This window comes from Rhinolophus sinicus, linkage group LG01 (genome assembly GCF_036562045.2).
Source record: "Rhinolophus sinicus isolate RSC01 linkage group LG01, ASM3656204v1, whole genome shotgun sequence".
Classification (NCBI taxonomy): Eukaryota; Metazoa; Chordata; class Mammalia; order Chiroptera; family Rhinolophidae; genus Rhinolophus; species Rhinolophus sinicus.
In genome coordinates, this window is record NC_133751.1 from 168605431 (window position 1) to 168628971 (window position 23541).

A 23541-nucleotide genomic window follows, 5' to 3' on the forward strand; every position below is an offset into this window, starting at 1 on the left:
ATGGTGACTCATGTTTTATTGCTTTTGACTGGTGCTTCTTCATTTTCATTAAAGACTGTTGGTAAATAGCTTGCTACATGGAAAGAACTATGGATTTTTGTGCTCCACAATACTTGATGAAAGTAAAACCAAAAAGATATGTATAATTTGTACGTATCTTCCGTGACATTTTCTAACTTAAATTAAACTTGATGTCCACAAAAGCAGATATCCATAATTATTATGGCAGGGGATGTTTTCAATCCTTTTTAAGAATAGGAAATAGACCACGATAGCCACGAGAAGCATATGCTGTTTCATAGTGCACAGCAGAAGCCTGTACCATCACATGCAAATTTAGAGAAAAGTCTATTTGTTCAGGGAGAAAAAACTATCATGAAGGCAGTTTTTTAAAGTGGTGGGAAGAGAACTGGATGGCATTTTATGAAGAGGAAACGTCTCTTCAACCTTTCCGGAATATAATTAAAGAACAATTGCTTAGCGTAAAGGGCAATTCAGAAACAACGTGAAGCTCATTCTTAGCATGGCATAAAAGCTCTTAATTCCCTCCTGACGCTTCTCTCTAGTCACAGTGAATAACTCACAATTCTCGAAAAAATCCAAGGATAACTACTCTTTTGTTTCTTTGCATAGGATTTTTTTCTTGGGCCAGAAAGCATTCCCTGTCTTACACCGTGCCACCCCTTTCCCATGACTCATTACACATTCCTCTACCTTCACACCACCATAATTGTCCCATGAGTTAGATATTTCCTTCAGGGGCAAACTCACATTTCATCATGTGTTAGGGTCATGAGTGGACAACTAGAACTGAATTTTCAGGTAGAGTTTGAATCAAGAATGCAAGGAGTGAGGGTTTGAATGACGAATGGAAAGAATGGAATTTTCAGGTAGGATTTGAATCAAGAATGGAAGGAATGAGGTTTCCCAGGTTCGAAGGCCTGCAGTTGGGAATGAACATGACTTGTTCAGGAACTTTGGACTGAGGGTAAAGGAACTGTTACATATAAAAATACGTGTATCTTGAAGGCTTGGTAAATATTTATCTATTAGAATAATATTCTATATTACATACCATTTTATAGAGGGTTTAGTACCTTAATTTAGCAATGAGCCCATGGTTCAGACCCAGTAGCCTTAGGCTGAGCTTCTTGTTATAATGGAAGAGGAAGTAGATGCGACTCTGAGAGAGAATACGTCAGTTTCTTAAATCAAAATAGAAATATTCCTAAATTTGAAACTGAAGGAGATACAGGGGGTTGATTAAATAAACAGCCATATGGCTGTATCATGATGTACTACAAAACAATGAAAATGATGCTGTAGGTCTACCTTTATTGACATATTGTTACATGGAAAAAGGGTACATACATTGATGTATAATAATAACTTGAATGTTTTTAAAATATTGGCTTAAAGTATCTATGTTACATATAAAAGGATATGCATGTGCTCATGAAACAAGTCTTAAGGATAGATACTAAAATGTTAGCAGAGGTTCTTTCTTTATGGTGGCATTGTGGTATTTAGATTTGGCTTTACATATGGCTGTATTTATGTATTTTTACATATTTTATATGTTTTAACTTGTTTTGTAATCTTTTGTAATCAGTAAATACAATAAAGAATTCAAACTCAAATAAAGAGAAGTAGAAGATAGCCTGTTATTGGCCTTATAGTACATACAGTAGTGTTGATTGCTGTACTTTTTTTTGAAAAATTTCAAACTTGTAAAAAAATTGAAATTGTAATAAAATGAACAGCAGTATACCCTTCACCTAGATTCACCCATTGTTGCAGACATTGTGAAACTTTACTCCTAATACTTTAGCATACATCTTCTAAGAACTAGGACTTTCCCTTACACAACAAAACACTATCATTGCAGACTAGAAATGTGTCATTATTACAGTACTATGTTGTATTGTCTACTATACAGTCTAAATTTAAATTTCCACAGTTATCCTAAGTCTTTTGTAACTTAATAATCTTTGGACACAGATTCAATCTGCAGTCACATCTTGCATTGGTTACTTTGTCATTATTTTCTGTCAATCTTGACAATTTCTCTGCTTTTTTTGTGTTTAGTGACATCATTAAGAAATCTATATCAGGTGTCTGGTAGGCAGGAATACTTGTATTAGCAAAAATATAGTGATGTTTGTTCTGCATCATTTGATTTTGAAATTGGAAGTTTTAGATTATAAGAAAATATATGGAGCTTTAATTTGAACCTCGCTGATACTGTATTTCTGTTCAATCTAAGATTTCCTTCAGTGTAGAAATGTTTTGCTTCTGCTTGGACATCTTTAGGGTCTTGCCGAAAAGGCTGCTTCTTTTTTTTTTTTTTTTTTTTTAAATGAAAGCAAAAGCAGGAGGTAGCAGTTGTGAGGATGTTGCCCTTTTTGTTCAAATACATTAATCAGCTCATAAACTTAATTCCCTCAGGCTAAGATTACCTGAGTTTATCATGATGCTGTGGTCTCAAGGGACAATGAGTGGAAGTGAACCTATCCAAGCACGATCTCTTTCTTTCTCAGTCAAACTGAGTTTCTCCTGCTTCACTAATGGAAGGGGGGTGGGGGGGGAATACCTTCATTTCTTTTGTAGAAAGGAATAGAATAAAAAGCCATCAACACAGTAAGAGAATAATAACAATGGAATGATAACAACAACAAAAAATCCTATTAAATAACTTGTAACCATAAATTGTATGGTTAAAATCATTGAAAAACTATTAATTGAATCCAATTCTTCCAGGGGCTAAGCTTCTTTGTAGTTGTAGGCCAGGCCTTTTTGGAAATAGCATTGTATTTTTAGAATATATATTACTCAAGCTGTGCTAGGTTATGCTTCAGCAAAGCATGCTTTTTCTAACAAACAAATCTCCAAATCTTCCTCACTTTAAAAAAAGATTCTTTCTTACTCATGTCATCATGCAATGTAGGTTATTTGGCTGTTCTTGTGGTTTAGAAACTTGAACTGAGGCTGCTTCCATCAAGATTTCACCATCTATTCCTCTAGCCTCACGAATGAGAGCGAGAAAACATGGAAAACTCATATGCACTTGTGTTTGTTTGTTTGTTTTTTAATGAGTTGACTATTTTAGATTACACATATAAGTGATATAATGAAGTATTGTCTTTCTGTGCCACGCTTATTTCACTTAACGTCCTCCAAATTCATCCATGTTGTCTCAGTTGGCAGGATTTCCTTTTTTATGGCTGAATAATATTCCATTACATGTATATACCACATTTTATTTTTTTATTCATCCATCAATATACATTTAGGTTGATTCTATGTCTTGGGTATTGGGAATAATGCTTCAGTGAACACAAAAATACAGATGTCCCTTCGAGATGATTTTATTTCCTTGGGATATATATCCAGAAGAGGGATTGCTGAAGCATGCAATAGCTGTATGTTTAGTTTCTTGAGTAACCTCTACATTCTTTTCCATAGTGACTGTATCAATTTACATTCCCACCAACAGTATACAAGGATTCCCTTTTCTCCATATCCTTGCCAACACTATCTTTTTCTTTTTGATAAATAGCCATCCTAACTGGTGTGAGATGATATCTTCTTGTGGTTTTGATTTGCATTTCCATGATGGTTAGTTAACTCGTATCCACTCTTCATTGTCTTGAACTGTAAATGATACCTGCCACTTCTGCTCTTAACTTATGGGCAAGACCTAGTGATGTGGGTTGAACCTAACTTTGGGAGTATAGGAAATGTAAGGGAGTGCGTGGAGTAAGTAGTGATCTGTAGGTCACAGATGTGTATTGTTTCCAGTGGGGACAGTATGGTGAACATAAGCTTCAGAGGCAAGCCAACCATTGTTGGGGAATCTTGGTTTTCACCGTAAAGGGCTTGTAGTAGCTAGTTCCACTTCTCTTCCTTCCTTTTACTTATAAAACGGCGCCTCCGTGACCACTGATGAGAAGAACAGTGTTGTATAGACTACAGAGAGAGACCTTTGGAGATTGACACATTAATTTTTTTTTTTTTTTCCAAAAAAGGAAGTTAGAAGATTACAATGAACAAGGTTATACCCTTCACTTTGCCTATAAGACACCAGGCATTATCGAACTTCTCATTAATTATTCATAACTTCAGTTGATGTTAAGGTTTTAAAATAGAATTGAATAACCATAAGCACTAGCTTAGATAGTGAGATTTAGAAAACAGAGTTAACCAAACCTTTTGATGATATTTACATGTTGGCTGGCATTCTTAAAATTGACACTTTTCTGCTGTATTTGTCTAATATAGTTATTGAAATATATGTTTATAACAAATGATTATTATAAATTTTAAGAGGAACAAACTAAACTTTAAAAATAGTCTCTCCTAATCAAAATACTTTATGCATATATTTCTGTAATTATTTTCCTTGACCTGATCAGCTTTTCCATGGAAAAGATTCTTAGCTCTTTCTTTCTTTCTTTCTTTCTTTCTTTCTTTCTTTCTTTCTTTCTTTCTTTCTTTCTTTCTTTCTTCCTTTCTTCCTTTCTTCCTTTCTTCCTTTCTTCCTTTCTTCCTTTCTTCCTTTCTTCCTTTCTTCCTTTCTTCCTTTCTTTTACTTACAGTGCTTTACATGAATATCTGGTACTTTCAGAATAATTTTCTCAGTAATGTAGCCTGAAAAATAAGTGGTTATATGTAATGTGCCAAATCTAATTCTTTTTCCTACGAGCCAAATCATGTCTCCTGAACTCTTGTGTTACACTGTCACTGGCACCGTCTCAGTCTTTTACTACTAGTGCTCTACAGAGATGTTTTATAGCCTTTTATTTTCATAAATTTCATTATGCCACAGAAAGAACTACTGGAAGTGCAGTAGGTTATCCTAAGTATTTGTTTAATAGTTAATTATCCTACAATTTAGCAACTGGAAAACTTCACTCACTATTACTTTTTCCCATCTGATTATGATAACTTATGGGGTTAATACGGTAACAACCCTGAAACATTTCTAAGTCTTTATTTTATTTTTCTGATTAGTTGACAGTCCTGCATGTATATAAAGTATATGAGATAAATAGCCAGTGTGATATTTGATTAATCAAAGGCACACTATTCATAAACTTGGCTGGATTGGAATAATCTGTTATACTAAAGCATACATATTTTGTTTCTCACCCCTCACGATATATTTTTTAGGCAATAGAAATTATGCCAAGGATGATCCATTGGAGTTTAAGTCTCACCAGTGGTTTGGAGCATCTGTGAGGTCTAAGCAGGATAAAATTTTGGTAAGTCTTTTGAATATTTACTCATAGATGAGTTTAGTCAATTTATGTGAAAACACAAGAAGTTTTATTTTTAAAATCTGATAGTAAAACTGTGTGCGTGGGGGCACAGTGTATAATAAGATACCATAGCTCTGATACCCCATCTAAGAAAACCATCTCTCTTGCTCTTCACAGACTTGGCTTCTGCTACTTCCCACCTTCATTCCTACAGTTTCATTTCTGCCACCTCACTTGATTGATAGTTCCCCTCAGTTTGTTTCTATCCAGCCCTGTTTAGGAACAGTGTGCCTTTGATTAATCAAATGCTCTAGTGCTTCCTCCTTTTAAAAATACAGCAACCTTCTCTTTGCCTCATCCTCTCCTCTGTTATGACCCCATTTCTTTGCTCCTCTTTTCAAAAATTTTTAGAAAATGTTTCCCGTAGTAACCAACTCCACTTCTTCACTTCACATTCTCTTCGCACCCACTCCAGTCAGTCTCAAATAGACACGGCCAAGGTCACCCTTGACTTTCAGGTCACTGAAATCCACTGGTACTTATTCTTACTTTTTTTTGCCCCCTCAGCACCATTCAACAAAGTCAGCTGACTCATTCTTTTTGAAGTGTGGTTCTTCCCTTGGCTTTTGGGACGCTGTACTTTTCTGGTTTTCTCCCATCTTGCTGGCTGCTCCTTTGCAATCTCCTTTAATGGCTCCTCTTCTACTCAGTTTCTAAATGTTGAGGTGTCCCTGGGCTCTGTTCTGGGCCCCATCTTCTCTGTCTACACCTTCTACCTAGCTGCTCCTATCCTGTCCCCTGGCGGTAAATATAACATGTCATAATCTTCAAATCCTCAAATCTGTATCTCTGTGAGTTAGTATAGATTCTCTGAAACACAAATCTTTTGAGAGAATTTTTATGTCATGGATTATCCCCTTTTATTTCAGGCCTGTGCCCCCCTGTACCATTGGAGGACTGAAATGAAACAGGAGAGAGAGCCTGTTGGAACATGCTTTCTTCAGGATGGAACAAAGACTGTTGAGTATGCTCCATGCAGATCAAGTATGTATAGGACGTTGTGCCAGCTTTTCAGAACAGGGTTGGCAAGCCTAATTTGTTCAAAATATGTGTGTGTGTGTGAAAATTTTTAGACATCTTGTAATGTTTGAATGTGGCAAAATGAAAACAACACTATTAATGTAAAGAAGTTACAAATGTGAAATGAAGAGGCTTATCTTATCTTCCTAACAACTACTTTTCACCTTCCTTGGTTAGTAATAATTAAATGTGATTTTGGAAACTTGTATTTCTGGTCACTATTAGTTAACAGTTGCTCCATTAATCTTCTCTAGCAGAGATGTTAGAGATTCTGACTCAGTAGGTCAAGGTCAGGCCTGAGTACCTGCAGTTTTAACAAATTCTACAAGGCAATTCTAATGGAGACTAAAGTTTGAGAACTACAGCTTTAAATTAATAACGATGTTAAAAATTAAAAAGAAAAAACATCTTAAAGGTCCAGAGTTTACATAGGAAGGCAAAATATTAAGCTTGGAAGTATGTCTGAATTTCCTGTTTTTATCAGTTTCTTTGTCATTTTGTTATCAAGCTTACTCGCTTTGTTGGTCCAAAAGATCTCACACTGTTCTCTAATATTATTTGAAATGTCAAATGAAATTGATATTGTGACCAAAGATGATTTTGAGCACCTATAATTTTGATTATGCTTTTCTGAACTCTCTACATCTGCTTTTCCCTTGGAGATTCAAATCCTTTTGCCTTCCCACCTTTGTTAAACTGGCCACTACTCTCAATCCTCTTTATACTGGAAACATAAAAATAACTTATTGAAATGTGGTATGGTGTTTATATCTAGAGTACTTTTTAGGCCATTACTTTTTATGTTCCTCTGGTCACCAGATTAAGCATATGTAAGATTCTTAATGCTAGATTCTTTTTTTCCGCCCATGTTTAACAACTTATGACACCCGGTGAAAGGAACTACTCAGTCCTCAAAATTGTAAGCAGTTGAACCTCCAAGAAACTGCAAATAATTTCATTAAACCCTTATTTCTCTGCCTACCACCTGGATCCGACTTGTTGTAGGTGAGTGGTAAATATCAAAAGAATGATACCTCCCAGAACCACAGTGTTTATTAGGATAGGCCAGAAAGCATACCTTACACAGGACAGAGCAATTGGCTGCTTTATCCTCAGTACTTGATGCCGTCTGTATCACCACCTTTATGTTGATATTTTGATCATAGTGCTGTTGTCTTTGTGGTGTGTGGAAATGCGAGGACTGAATTAGTGTTTTTAATTTCTGTATTGCAAAAATGTTCCCATAGTGAAAAGACAATTTTATAGTTATGAAGAGTGAGTTAACGCTCATGTGCCAGGCTTGTAATGTATCATTCACATAACGGACACACACAGAAAATCACCCTTATGTTAATATGATAGATTTGGGACCTGAGATTCAGACAGTTGAAGTAGTTTTTTTCTTATGTCTTATGGTAGTGAATGGTCTGATGAGGATTTGAACCAGGTCTGTCTTATGCCGAAGGAATATTTCTTCTGTAGTACTAACAATAGAAAATATTTTCAGTTTCAATTGCCTCTGTATTAAGCAGCTTTTCTACAAAAACTACTTCCTGCTTTCACAAGTACAGATTTGGACAATTCCTGATGTATAAGAGTACATGGAACCCTTCTGAAAACAAACATTCTATTGGTGATCCCTTGTGGATATGTGGCCATGTTAGGCTAGTAGTTTTTGTCATTTTTGCCTCTTCAGTAATGAATAGTTATTTTCTCAACTTGTATTTAAAGGATTAGGGCAATATTTGCATGATGCATCTGTTACATAATACTTTCATTTTTATTTGGTTTAGGCACAGAAATTATAAAATCTTATTAAATCCTATTTTATAGTGTTTAACATCCAAATCAGGTCAGCAAACTGTGGCTTATAAGCCTCATTTTGTAAATAAAGTTTTATTGGAACACAGCCACACCCATTTGTTTACATGTTGTCTATAAAGGGAGAGTTGAGCAGTTGTCACAGAGACGGTATAATCCCTAAGCCTAAAATATTTACTCTTTGGCTTTTTTACAGAAAAATGTTGCTGATCCTTGACCTAAATAATAAAACCTCAAATCTTAGAAAAAGCACAAAGAATAACCTCAAAAAAGCACAGTGAATGTCTTTCTTCCTAATAAATCTCACTGTCTGTTTTCCTTGATCGTTGTATGCATTTTTCCACTCAACTTTTGGAATAGTAAGCTACCTGCAGACCCCAATTACAAGGGGCAACCTGCTCACGTGCAGGTATCTGACACTCGGGTTCTACTTACATTCTTCCAGCAACCTGCCTATGCACGTAACCACTCTGGGTTTCTGTCTCACCATTGGTAAAACGGTTTTGGACAAAGGACTTCTGAGGTACAATGTTAGCGATTTGTATCTTCTTCCTACTTCAATAAATTATGCAAACCAATGATTGATTTCCCATGGGGATAGAAGCTTTGTGTGGCTACATTGCTGACCTCTTGATAACTTTGCTTGTTTTGGTGGTGGGAATTAGTGGGGTCTTTTGTTATTTGTTTGTTTGCTTTTGTTTTTAACATGACCTATGTGGCCCCCCTGGGCATGGAACTTCACTGTCTGTAAACAGCTTACCTTATTACTGATTACATTTGCTTTTGGCTTTTTATAACTGTGTCTATGACTATTCTTGGCATTGCACAATAGACCAAATGTCTTTCTGTTCTAAAAGTGCCTGAGCCACAAATCATATGACTTAAATACTCTTTCAAGTCTGTGTCATACTGAGTGTTTTGTTCCTTCTGTCGACTTTCTGATGATAATATTATTTGTACATAGATATTTCTCAGTTTTGATTTCTAGTTGGCTTTTCTTTCCCATCGATCATTACTCGGGGAATTACAAATAACGTTGTTGATTTGAGGCAGTGCACCTTCCTGGTATAGAAATGCCTGGGCTCAGTACCAAGCTCTCTTATTTACTAGCTGGTTGACCACGGTCAGGTTACTTAATTTTCTTAAGCCTTAGTTTCCTTATCTGTAAAAGATTCTTTCTTACTCATTTGTGAATAATAATAGTATCTCTCAGGATTGCTGTAAAGATTTAAAAGGATAATGCCAAGGAAAATGCTTTAGTATAGTACCTTGCTTACAGTAAGTGCTTAATAAACATTAGCTGCTCTTACTGTCATACTCAATAATATTATTTATAATATTGTCAGGCTTAAAAATGGGAGAAACATTGATTGTTCATAGAAATAAAAACAAAAGCCTTCACTGAAACATTCTTTACATTTGCATAAACACTCAGTTTAATATGTACCAGTTAAGAAAATTGTAAAGGATAGTCATGTTCTCTAGTTACATGTTCTGGGAATCCAAGTAAAGCAGATAATTGTACAGTGTGATAATCAAAAAAGGATGTCTTTATAAATAGCCTGAAATAGTTCCCTAGATGCAACTCAAATAAAGGAAATAAAAGGCTGGTTTGAGGTCAGAGCAGAATTCCTTGGTATGAATTCACTAGACACTGGAAACCCCAGACCCATGTTTTCCCAGTCCCATTTGGTTAGAAAAATTTACATTGGGGTAACATTACACTCTTGAGGCTGTTTTCTTTAAAAAAAATTCTACATTTGGTTATTAAGTGTGTAATCTTGGGGCAGTTCCCAAGTTGTTAAAATAGGTTCAAAATTTTTGATGGGAGTATTTGACAAGAATTTTGGGAAATGGTCCTAATGACTGAAAATAGATACTTTTGGTTCCTGTATGTGGGGCAAATACAGTAATACTATAGTATGATTATTTATATATTGTGACATTAGCAATAAGAATTCCTTAACAACTGAAGAGTGGCATTTTTCATTGTTTCTTGTTATCTTCAGAATAAAACAAGGGAGAGTCTTAGGTTCATTGTTTCCTCTATTCTCAGTACAATATTACTCGTGATTTTAAAGTTAATTTAAAGTAATTGATTAATTATCCAGAAATCATCCCCTTTTGTGAGAACTACAAAAAGATGTAACTACCAAAAAATAAAACTATTGAGTCTATTATCATTTGGAAAATACTTGAAAGTGGCATGTTTAAAGACGTTCACTTTTATTAGACCCCAGTACGTGTTGTGAGCACAGTTTTATATTTTGTTCTTCACAGAACGTTAAGCTAGGGTCTAGCCATCTCCTGAAATTCTGAACTTTGTTTTTTATAGATATTTGTTTGCTGTTGTTAGCTATAAAATGTGCATGGGACATGTATGTATTAAGAATATATGTATCTCTGTACTAGTGAAAAGACGTACCAACTGTAGGGTAATAATAGTATGAGATAGGATTTCAGATTGGAGCTTTTAACTTGCCGATCACCACTCATCATTGTTTTATGAAAGCAAAATAGTGGGTCATAACAGTAATTTTTTTAAAAACTGGAATTAAATATAATAAAATAGCAAGTATTAGAGTGCATTATGCATAATAATAGTGATATTGTTTTGTGAAATTGTTTTATTGATATATCTGTTATACACACATAATGTGTGTGTGTTAGGTTGTGTGGGCTGTGATATAAAATATAATCTTGCTGTTGTCTGTGGTTAAAATAAGAAATTTGAAATCTGCTATCTTAGGTGATCTTTGTGTTCCCTGGTGATTGGTCCAGGTACATTAATTTCTTTCTGTTACCATATCTAAGAAAATGGTGCTGATACTAATTATGTTAGAATGTAATAATAACTCATTGAATGCCTGAGTGAATGAACCCTCCCAGAAGCTAGTACATTACCTTATGATTACAGTGATACCAGATTTTTCTCTTGTTTCGTTTTGTGTTATTTGTTTGTTTGTTGGGTTTGTGTATATTTCCAATCTTTTTATTTTAGAAAATATTGATGCTGATGGACAGGGATTTTGTCAAGGAGGATTCAGCATTGATTTTACTAAAGTAAGTTCTCATTTAAGACTGAATGAGATTCAGACCTGCCTTACCTAAATCACGGTTAAAAATTAATTGGTCATACTTGAGCTTCTCTATAACTATTACCTGTTTTATGAAAACAGCCAATAAAAATGACCCGTGCATTTTAATATTCTTTGCCTTATATCATTCTCTCCCTAGTAGACATTGCTTATTTGAAATTGACATCAAAATGGGAATGGAGGACAGTAGAAAATCTCCTCAGTAGGTGATACAGTAGATATGACTTAGTATTGAATTTCCAAGTTAGGTAAATTTCTAGAACATTCAGGTTTTCTGGTTTTGATTGAAATTGTTTTTTCACAAAAGCTATCACTGGTAGCTGTTTTGCAAAGTTAAAGTTTAATTACATAAAAGCTGAGAAACATGAATGTTTGCCAGCTATTACATGCCTACAGCCACCAGGTGAAGCTGAAACAACTTAGTTATTATAATAAATATATTCAGGACTCTGTATTTTTCACTAAGCTTATATGCTTTCTAGAGTTGGTAGTTTTTATTTCTCTAAAAAAAGAATTCCATTTATATTTTCAAAGGAAAATTTTCTTAACTTTTTTGTACGTGTGACTTTTTTTTGGTGGGATATGTGAACATTATGAATATCAAATTGAGAATGTTAATTACTCCTAGAAAAATCTCAAAAATGTGTTGGCTGATTCAAAGCAGAGCTTCCTAAGAAAGTTTAATATGGCTATCTCAGAAAATGTGAGCAAAAGTGCCTTACATTTATTGAAACAATAGAACTATCATCACATGATTCAGTAAAACTAATAAAACATTTTCTTATTTTTTTAATTTGTATTTTATTAATTTTTTTCTAGACTAGGTACTGAATTATAGCTAGCTCTATTTACTAAGTAATTGATTTTAATTTACTCAATTTGTTATTCATAATTCAAAATTTACTCAAAATTCAAAATTTAAGGAAGCAAAACAGATAAACTATATTAATAAATAGGCTTCAACTTACATGATATATTTTCAAATAGATGTATTTTAAAAATGTATCCATGTTTTCTGTACCTATGTCTGTACAACTGTAACCCCAGAAATATTCTCATATGGTGAATAGTTGTTGCTAAATTAACTATTCACTTTCTTCAACTAATTTCTAGGAAAAAAGTGTCAAAGCAGACAACTTAGAAGTATCTTTTACATAGCCAGGGCAGGAGATTGTTGAAAGTTGAAAGGGCTATAAGAAAATTTGAAGGGGGAAATAATTTCCTAGAGAAAAAATTTCCTAACTGCTCTGCTCAAACACTAAATACCTTGATTTAGATACTTAGAGTTTGTTACAGATATAAGAAATGCTAATCAAGTGTAATTTGTATAAATAACATACCCTGAAAATTTTACCTTCTAACTTCACTCCTGTTTAGATCTGTAAGACACTAAAAGTTTTCCTTTAGATGAAAAATTTTTAATGTTTGTTTGAAAGGAAGTTTGCCTATGTAGCCACAAATGTAATATACAATATTAAGGAGCTACTTTTTTCCTTAATGTAACTCAGTAATACTTTGCAGTAAGTACTTCATACCAAGTTTGTGAAGCAGCCAAGATCCACCCAATCTATATGTGTATTTATATGTTTATATATTTCCATATATTAAATGAATATATTATAACTTTCCTTATTGAATTTTATTTTACTTTATTTTATTTTATTTTATTGTGTTGTATTTTAGAAAAGTTACAATGAAAATTATTGAAACTGAAATGAGTTTGAGATTTATGATTTTGTTTGCTTTAATATATATGTATATGTTATATTCATATATATGCACGTATATGTAGCTTTTATGTTCATTACATTGCTTTCAGTTTTTAAAGCTATGTTTAAATATATGCTTTTTTGTTGTTTCATTTAATCTAGGCTGACAGAGTACTTCTTGGTGGTCCTGGTAGCTTTTATTGGCAAGGTAGGTTAATGTCATTTAAGTTACCCAGTAATGACTGTGTTTCAGACTCATCTGTCTTAGAACGTGCCTATGAGGTTTTTCAAATTATTTTAAAGAAATAAATGGGAAAATGCAATTTAGTTGTATAATCACTACCTGTTACACAGTATTTTAAAAAAAGGACTTTAACATAATATATATAAATATATAATGTTATATATATCATTATATATCTTAATATAACATTATGTTATATAATATATGTATATACTCCTAGTAGAAAATAATCTGAATATTTTAAAAGTAAATTTAAAAGTATTTAAAATAATTTATTTTTATTATTTGTCATATGTACTTCTCCATCTCTATATTCTAAGGAACATGATGTAAGCATTAGGAAGTATGTGGAACTGATATGTAATAGGTAAATTGTGGCATTCTGAAAACTCATGGTTTTAAAAGTGTTTTGAATATGCTTATTAGAATATTTAAATGGTTTTCTCATTAATCACTGACATCAACAATGACTTCTTTGTGTTTGGGGAGTTTAAAACAGAATATGTTATTAAGTTTCAAAAGAATATAATTAAACTGGCATTGATGATTCTTGTAAAGGTAACAGTCATTCAGGAAGGCCTATTAAAATTACCATTTGAACAAACATATAGCAGATCATTATTTGCTGACTGTTTAAAAATAATGTAACTAAATCTGCTTGTTTGCTTACTTTGTTTCATTTATCATTAGATACACACAATTATTTAGTCCATATATTCACATTTTTATTTTCTGCTACTTACAAAGTCAGTACCCTCGTTTATTGGCATTTTGATATTCAAGTATTGTCAGTATTTGGAAGAGCTGGAAAACCTATGACTATATTGATTTGCAAGTACTTTCTGATGCTGAATTTTACTTCTGTATTCTATACTATGCTTTCCTTACTAGCTTCTTTGTAGGAAAACCCATGCTTTTGCTTTTTAGAAAGGAATTAAAGGAAGAGATTTGCTAAAGGAAAATAGAATGGAAGGCAAAAAGAAGGAATGAGAAATAGGTATATCTGAGAAGTTAAAAGGGATGGGAAAAGAATGACAAAAAGAAAAATCAAGCAAAGACTGGGATCAGTATGAGTGACGTACTAACTAAAACTGTAAAGTTTGAATTTCTATGAGTTACATGTCTATTGGAAAATGAAACGATCTAGGAAAATTATAGTTGAATTTTACAGTTTTTCAATGAAAAAATAGTTCTAATTGCATATGAGAAAATAAATATTAATACTTTCTAGTTAGATATAAAACATGGATTTCTTTTTCTTCTTTAATGCCAGGTATGTCATTCAGTGGAGAGGAGGGAAGTGTCTGATCGGCATCTATGGGAACCAAAAATAGATTTTGTGATTCTCATTCTCAAACAGCCCTTAATATTATTATTCCATTTGTTTAACATTGACTTTTTTAGTGAATTAAAACAAATTCTGTATTCATAAATATTTGTTTATTAGCAGAGACTAATTTTAAGTACTAGCTTGGATAGACATAATTGTGACTTAAAAAATATTATCAAATTTGAGATTTAGTGTTATAAAGAATTATTTAAGGCTAATTAAAAATAGTAACATCTAATGCTATTTTCTTTCATGAAGGTGCCATCCATCATCTACATCATAAAGTTCCCATTAGAAAGTTATCATTTATTTTATATATATTTTTCAGGTCAACTCATTTCGGATCAAGTGGCAGAAATTGTATCTAAGTATGACCCCAAGGTTTACAGCATCAAGTACAATAACCAGTTAGCAACTCGGACTGCACAAGCTGTTTTTGATGACAGTTATTTGGGTAGGTGAAACCGAAATATAGATTTCATTTTCTGGAGCTGAGGTGGATTTGTCCTGTATTTGCATATGCTGCTTTAAGTAGGAAAATCTTTTATGTGATATATACTAAGATTTTTTTCTTTTAAATATAAGGGACATAAAATTTCAAATTGTTAATGTGTACTTTTTAGTAACTGAAATTTAAGAGCAGGATTATTTATACAAGGATAATAATAATAACATTTATGATATGCTTACAATATTCTAGGTATTGTTCTAAGTGCTTTATTTGTATTAAATCATTTAACCCTCCCAAGAAGTCTGTGAAAGTGTACTGTTATTCCCATTTTATATAAAAGGAACTCAAGTACAGAGAGGCAAAATGACTTGCCTGACATCACTTACTTATAACTTGCTGTTCTGAGATTCAAACCCACGCAATCTGACTCGAACTTTTATTATTCACTATGTTAAACTACAGTTTTGGTCTTTAGGATTTGTTCACTTTTCTCTCTTTTTAAATTTCATTCACTCATTAAACCAAGTACACGTGACAGAAATAGTACTATGCTGATTGATAAAATCTGTTATATGTTGCTACTTTATGATCAATTACAAATTATCATGTTTTTAACTGACTCCTTTGTAAAGGTGATAATATAATCTTAAAATTTTTAATAGAAATTTTGTGGTATTTGAGTATTTAACTCAATTAGTTCCTTTAAGATGCATGTGTTATACATATACGAATCTGTCACTCCTAGAGCATAAAATATTGCTTAAAGGAATTACTTGAAGATGTTGTCAAGGAAAGCTTAGTCAGCAAGTAGGCTGGAGATAACCGGTCCTGTCCTGATGGCGTTTCACCTTTGGTTGCCTTTTTAGGTTACTCGGTGGCTGTCGGAGATTTCAATGGTGATGGCATAGATGGTATGATGCGCTTGAACTATATTTAATCATTTTTTTTAAATTTTAAGCTAAGCATTTGAACAAGTAGCATTGACAATTTTCAGCAGTTAAACGAGTTTTGGAACCATTGTATTGGAATATAACAGGAGAAGCAAGGGAGATGGTAGTACATTGAGGTGAACTGTGTCTGTGTTAAACTTCCTCAAGCAGCAGCTGACATGGAGCCTGTGCTGGGGGCCACAGTCTCTTCCCCATCTGATCCTTTCCAGCCCCAGCACATCAACTATTTCTTCAGCTTCTTCCTCCTTGCTTTCTGCTGATACTGTTCTCTTGGAGAGGTTTAGTTTCTCTTTCCTTTAGGTATAATTTGTAACCTTCTTCTGGGCTCTGTGGGTGAGGTTGTTACCCCGTCCTCTCTCTATCCATCCATCTTCCCTCAGAGCTCAATCCAGGAATCATAGACTTTACCTGATTTTGATCACATCTCTGTGCCACTGCTACTTCTACCCTATTTCCGTTTGCTCTGTATTACTTTCCATTACTGTAAATGTAGTTTTTCTTCATTCTTAGGTCATTTTATCTTATCTATTCTCTTTTTAACAAGATTACAAATGGGTTGAGGGCACATGCATTTATTGGAGGGTCCTTAAGAATTTCTGTTTCTAATATTTGACTTTGTGGTTAAAAAATTCTGGGATCATTCATTATGGAATACTAATTTTTAAAAATCTCTTACTGTCTACTGAAAAAAACAACAATGCAAAGCTTTCTGGCATACCCACTTTCCCCTGCAGTTTCTAATATTGGTCTTAAAATGAGTAATTAAGTTTTTTTATTTTCAGACTTTGTTTCGGGAGTTCCAAGAGCAGCAAGGACTTTGGGAATGGTAGGAAAGTTAAAAAGTATTTTTTGAAAAATCTCTGGGTTACCTTATATTTTCCTACATTTCATATACTTTCATTTTTCCTGCACAGGTTTATATTTATGATGGAAAAAACATGTCCTCCTTATACAATTTTACTGGTGAGCAGGTATGCTTTTAAAATGTTTTTTTACTTAACATTTTAACATCAGCATTTGCTAATATCTTAAAACTTTTCTTGGCAATATTATAATGGTTTACTATTCAGTATATAATAAATATTGGTGTAATATTCAGTATTATAGATATAAAATAAGCTCTAAATATTTCATCTTTATTTTAACCAAAGTAATTTGTTTAAGTAAAGACTTTTGTAATTTCAAATTATGGCTTATTTGGTTTTCTTAAGGAAATACAAAATCAAATTGCATACACACAGAACCAAAAACTTGCTTTTCCTTTGCTGATGACATTAACTTTGCCGTTAAGGAATGACCTGTGCCTTTTAATTTTATAAGCTACAAAACAGAGCATGGCATAGATGTGTGTATTATAGATGGTACAAATAAACTTCATTTGTACTACATGAAATAAAACATTCTTCAGTTAAAACATAGTTTTAAGGACTAGACATTCTCTACAATTTTATATATTGTATTGTATGTCTCAGAGAGTTAAATAAGTCGGTAATGATAAAGGAACAGTTAAACAGTAGGTAGAGAAAAAAACATCTGGTTTGCAGATCTGGGATTCAGGCCACTTGTTCAGCTGAGATGGTTGGGCTTTGTGAGAGGACTGATAGGATGAGGAACGGACCTAAAGTCTCCAGCAACCTCTTTCCATTTGTGCATCAGTCAAGGTTGATGCACCACGTGAATGGTGTGCAGTTAACAGGCCCTTGGGGTTGAGGCGGGGTGATTATCCCTTTGTGCTGTTGTGACTTCTTCACGTCAAACAGCTTCTCCTGTTGAGCCCTTGTATGTCTCTGGATCATGGTGTATGCAGTCCATAATGCTTTCTTTATTCCTCCTCAGCCCTTCTGTGGGGGAAAACTTGGGCTTTGCATTAGGACAGACCTAGGCTCTTCATACTCAGTCTTGTTACATTGGACCTGGGATTTACCACTGTAAATCCGGTGGCTCATGTATAAAAATAGGGATACTCGTAACTTCCTCATGGGGTTGTGGTGAGAGTCAAATGAAAACATTTAAATCATAGTGCCCAGGACAGAAGTTATTTCAGTAAATGCCATCCTGTCTTTACACTTTCAGGCCAAATACCCTGAGAGAATAAGTCCCAAGAATAGTATTCTGTTAAATTCTAGTCATCACATCAACATGATACCCCAAATACAATACACTTTATTGCCCATGCTCTGATCTTGTCATTGAATACAGACCATGTCTTTCATTTTCTCAGTTACACTGTATCAATCCAAAATAGATAACATAGGAATCTCCCTTATCATTCCCTTCTTGTATCTTAACTAATAATAAAAAAAAAATTTGGAAGTTTTGCTAACTTTACATTATTTGGTTTGTTGATTCATTCTTCACCTTAGTTCATCTTTAATTTGTCTTCTCTTCTAGTTTTGCTTTGCATGTTGGGTTTTCTTCAGAACTTTCCTTTTTTCACATGTATTTCCAGCCAGGCTGCTCTGTCTGATGGCCAACAGTCTCCGGTGGTGGGGAGAGGACTTCCTTCTCCCTCTGCATAATAAGTCCATGATAAACGCAAACACATTTGTACTGTGTGTAATTCTAAAACCACTGGCATGTAATCAATTGAGATGAGAGACAAAAATGAACTCCATTACATGTCTTTCCAAAGAGTAATTTCTTTAGAGTTGTAATAATTTCACGTAGGGAGAGCCAATAATGACCTATTAATAATTACTGTCTTTGCTGCATAGACATCCATTTATAACTTCTTGGAGTCAACTAAAATGTTTGTCTGTGACTATATGTCTTTCTGATAGTGTGTCTGTGTCTGGTATACTTTGGGTAGTGGAGAGGAAGGGAGATAATAGGTTAGGTTTGGGAAGGAGCATTGATTGTACTTGAACTTAAATGGCATGTGTTGTAGTCACTGAAATGATATACATGAGGTATGTTGCCCATACATCTAGGAATATAAACAAGCTTCATTACCTGATTGTCATTGTGTTGGTAAAATAAACAAAAGAGAAGAATTTTAGACTGAAGCACTATATGCAGAGAAAAAAAAAATAACCCTTTCTATTTGGTAAATATACTACAAATATTAATAGTTAAACCAGTTGAATGAAATGTAAACATTTCATTTTCATCTTGTTATCCAGATGGCTGCATATTTTGGATTTTCTGTCGCTGCCACTGACATTAATGGGGATGAGTAAGTTTGAAAAAATGTTTCCAGAAACAGTTTTCCTCTCGTGTTTATGAACGCTTTACTAAAACTAAACATTTCTTCTTCTGTGTCTCTGTCCATTTCCTGCTAATTTTTCTGTTAGGGAACCAATTTGGAGCAACCTAATCACAAATACTAGAAAACCTCTATGTTTGTCATAATTTCTTTCAATAGCTTTTATAATATGAAGGAATACAGAAATTTTGTGAATTATTCATCATTTCTTAAGAGTTGAAAGAGCATTTGAATTTGAAATGATCATTTTATGCTTCAGTGTGGTTATGAGAGATGTGGAAAGAGGGAATGGAATTTATTCAGAAAGCGATTATTAATAGTCAGATGGAATTTGATCTTACTTTGGTGAAAAAGAAAAATATTCTGTTCTTTTAGTTATGCAGATGTGTTTATTGGAGCACCTCTCTTCATGGATCGTGGTTCTGATGGCAAACTCCAAGAGGTGGGGCAGGTCTCAGTGTCTCTGCAAAGAGCTTCGGGAGACTTCCAGACGACCAAACTGAATGGGTTTGAGGTCTTTGCGAGGTTCGGCAGTGCCATAGCACCTCTGGGAGATCTGGACCAGGATGGCTTCAACGGTAAGATCAAAGTCCAGCAACTATGGGTCCCTGATTTTCTGTGTCCTCCTGGAAAAGTCCTGTATTCTCATGAGTAAGACTCCTTCCTGGAAAGAAGGATGTGAGTGACAGTGAGTGACACACTAGGTTAAACGACAGGTTGCTTTTTTTTCCTTAAAAATCAGAGCAAAATTTTCAAAAAGTGATTCTCATGAGTTATTACTCATGCAGCCTCAAATTAGGGTGTTGGAATGGTTAATTTCTGATCGGCACTTGCATTGGTATGGAGCCCAATGTGAGCTGGTGATTTTGTGTCTCCTGCTAAGCGGCAGTGCCCTCTACTGTCCATTTGGATGCAAGTGTAGAAAATGCTCCCGGCGCATAGTCCACACAATGCTGAATAATGCATACCTCAAATGTATGATTTGCTATTAATATATTTAAAGTGATAACTTTGTTGCAACTGTCCAAAATATTCTGAGGGAGGTTATATCTCCCTTCATGGGGCAAGTAAAAGGTATAAGCTCATTGTTTTATAATAGTCCCATTTAATAATTTAATTAATAGCTGTAGGTATTTTTAAAAACAAAGTTGGCTTTTACTGTCAAATGAAATATAGATTAAAAATTACCAAGATTTTGGGCAGCTGGATGGCTCAGTTGGTTAGAGCAAGAGCTCTTAACAACAAGGTTGCTGGTTCAATTCCCGCATGGGATGGTGGGCTGTGCCCCCGCAACTAAGATTGAAAAACGGCAACTGGACTTGGAGCTGACATGCGCCCTCCACAACTAGATTGAAGGGCAACGACTTGGAGCTGATGGGCCCTGGAAAGACACACTGTTCCCCAATATTCCCCAATAAAAAAATAAAAATTACCAAGGTTTTTTTTTTTAAAGAATACTATTAACAAACCTTTCTAGAAATTACGAATCGACTATTGATTTGTTCATATAATCAACAATGTATAGGGATATGCCCCTGAAAATTTAAAGAAATTTGTAAATTAAGAAGAAAACTTAAAAAATGCAGATAACTCATATCTCCCAAGTAGTAGTGGAAAAGGAAAACTTTGGTTGGGCCTCAAGACTCCACTCCTGCCTTGTGGGGATTTTATGTCATGCACTGGAAGTATCATCTCTAAAATGAACCCTAGAAGTCTTCAGTGGTGGTGAAAAACTACTCAAAGGGACATTTTGCTTCCTAAAATAGTCTTAAAGATTTTTACTATTAAGAGAACTTAACATAAATCAAATGGAACTCTGGTGTCAAGTTCAAAATAGAACTTGAAAAGAATGCTATAGAACAGACCACACCAGAACTACCTAGAAAACATAGAGCCTAATTTGAGGTTCTACCTTGAGTAAATTGAATGAGTTCTTGGCTAGAGCTGAGAGTCTATATCCAGGTTTTCTGGGAGAGACTGCGTGTTTGCTTGTCTGGGGGATATTCCAGCCACTTTAAAGAACACTTTCTTATTATAATGATCTGGCCAAAGTCACAGCCTGCTTTTTATGTTTTTATTAAAATGTAATATCTATGAACACAAGAATTATAAACAAAAACAGCTACAAAATATTGAAGTCTCACCACTGTTTTACAGAGAGATTTTACTTTTAGAGATACATACCATAAAGGATAATTTTTGTTCTCCCAGGGTTTCTCATGGGGTCTTATTATCCCAACTAGTGAACAATATTGTCTTTAGTGGAAAATGATCTGAGCTGTATTTATGTTTGTAGATACACACTCGTAGTTTACGTATGTGTATATATATATTTATAGTTTCCATGTATATGCAGTTTATATATATGAAATGAACTATCAGTTATAACCTGGGTCTTCTCTTTGTTTAGACCTGATGACATTAGCCCTTTGCTATGCTCTTGTTCCTATATTCCTCCCTTTCCACCCACACCCGCCAGAAAAATCCTAGATATCATCAAGAGGGATACTGAAAACAAAACATTACAGTTGTGTTCCACAGTTATATGCAGTTTTTGTCAATATCCTTGCAGAAAAGCAGAGGAAAGAAAACAGAAAAGAGGAACTAAAATGATGAAAGGAAGAAATCAATTGCATGAAAAAGGATTCTCCAGACTAACAGATACCAGCCAAGAGAGAAGATGATTAGAATCTATAAAATTATGAAAGGTTTAGAAAAACTAAAGATCATTTTTATTACACGATCTCTCAACACTAAGCCATCATCTGTTGGGAAATTATATTTTAGTACTTTCTTAATACATAGGTCAATTCAGAAGTTATGCTTAGCTTTCGAAACTTGAAAAAGGATAAGAAAAGGACTCTTACATAATTTAAATACCACTTTTTTTTAAGGGTAACAAATTCTTAGTACTGTAAGCCACGCACTATGGTAGGTGCCAAAATGACAGAACAAATTAGAGTCCATCCATGTCCCTACGGGATTTAGCATCAATATGGGCTACTTTTATGTAAACAAGTAAACACTAGAATGCAATCATCGCAGTGTTTGGGATATTCTTGGATATAATGGTCTTATATAAAAGATGAATGATCAAGGTGTCTTTGATATCTCAGAGAAGGTGGCATTGAGCAGGCTGAAAGAGACTGGGTATATTAAGGAAATAGGCAGTTTATTTAGAAGGGCTGGTACCTAGGGATTGTCACAGGTAAGATGGATACGTCCTTGTTCTCATGAAGCTTATGTTTTGTGGAGAAGCCAGAAAGTAAACACATAATGGGGGAAATTCAGAGAGTAATAAGGCTGTGGATTTAAAACAAAGAAAGGCAAGGTAAGGTGATTGACTGCCTAGATGGAAAATGTGGTTGAGAAGTGAGGTGCATTGCCTCATAGAGTGGCCATGGAAGACCTCTCTGACAAGATGGCATTCGATCTATGATTTGGACAAACAGAAGGAGCAAACTTTGGAAATCTCTGGAGCAAGAGCTGTTAAGGCAGAAGGGAACAGCAAGTGGAAACCCAGAGATAGGAACTAGCTCTGCCTGTTTAAGAAAGAGAAAAAGGCCAGGATTGGTAAGAAGAGTGAGTGAGGGTTAGAATTAGAGGTGTGGGGGGACGCAGGAATAAATGGACAAGCCACTAGCATTTAAAGCTTTGGGAAATAATTGAAGGATTTGTAGAAGGAAGGTGGCATGATATTTACATTTGACAGTTTTGAGGAGAATGGATTATAGGAGCAAGAGTAGAAGTAGGAGGCCACTTAGGCTGTTTTCGGCAAAGGATGAGAATGCGTTGTCTAGGGTATTACCAGCACAGATCAAGGGAAGTGACGTATTTGTAAAATATTTAGTTAGGAAAGGTCATAATGACAATTTGATGTTTTTGGTTTTGGTTCTTTTTAGAGAAGTTCAAACTTTTTGTTTATGTTATTTCAATATAAGTTGAGCAAGATCAGTACGAAATCATAACTTTAAAGTTTCTGAGCCAGATTGACTTCTACTTCAAAAAAACCCCAAAACCATGCCCAACTAAATTAACTAGACTGTCGAGAGCTAGAATGAACCTTAGGTGAATCTTTTGACATGTCACTCTCCCCTCCATTTTAAAGATGACGTATTTGAGGTCCAGACAGGTTAACTGATTTGTTCAAGGTCAGGCCCAGAATATCTGGCTCCAAATTAATGTCATTTGCATATAGTTTCACTTGAATTTCCTTGAATTAGATTGTTGAATTGTATAAAGAGTGTGATACTGAACTTTGAATCAATATTTATCTTTTGATAAATGGGTGCATAAATATTAAGATCTTCACATAAATAATGACTAAGACTTCCTTCTCTCCATCCTTCCCCTTTCCTTCTTCCTTCCTCCTCCTTCCCCTTCTCCCTCTTC

The 23541-nt window shown here is 34.3% G+C and overlaps 1 protein-coding gene across 3 annotated transcripts in view; it reads left to right on the top strand.

Annotated features, from left to right (window-relative positions):
* Nucleotides 1–23541, top strand: part of ITGAV (integrin subunit alpha V) — a 76726-nt gene that overhangs the window by 26402 nt on the left and 26783 nt on the right. For all 3 annotated transcript variants that reach the window (XM_019754499.2, XM_019754500.2, XM_019754498.2), the window contains exons 3-12: nt 5173–5264; nt 6191–6305; nt 11164–11225; nt 13132–13177; nt 14872–14997; nt 15861–15905; nt 16727–16770; nt 16859–16915; nt 19067–19119; nt 19525–19727. In XM_019754499.2, the coding sequence (XP_019610058.1) occupies nt 5173–5264; nt 6191–6305; nt 11164–11225; nt 13132–13177; nt 14872–14997; nt 15861–15905; nt 16727–16770; nt 16859–16915; nt 19067–19119; nt 19525–19727 (843 nt within the window). The remainder of the gene's footprint in view (nt 1–5172; nt 5265–6190; nt 6306–11163; nt 11226–13131; nt 13178–14871; nt 14998–15860; nt 15906–16726; nt 16771–16858; nt 16916–19066; nt 19120–19524; nt 19728–23541) is intronic.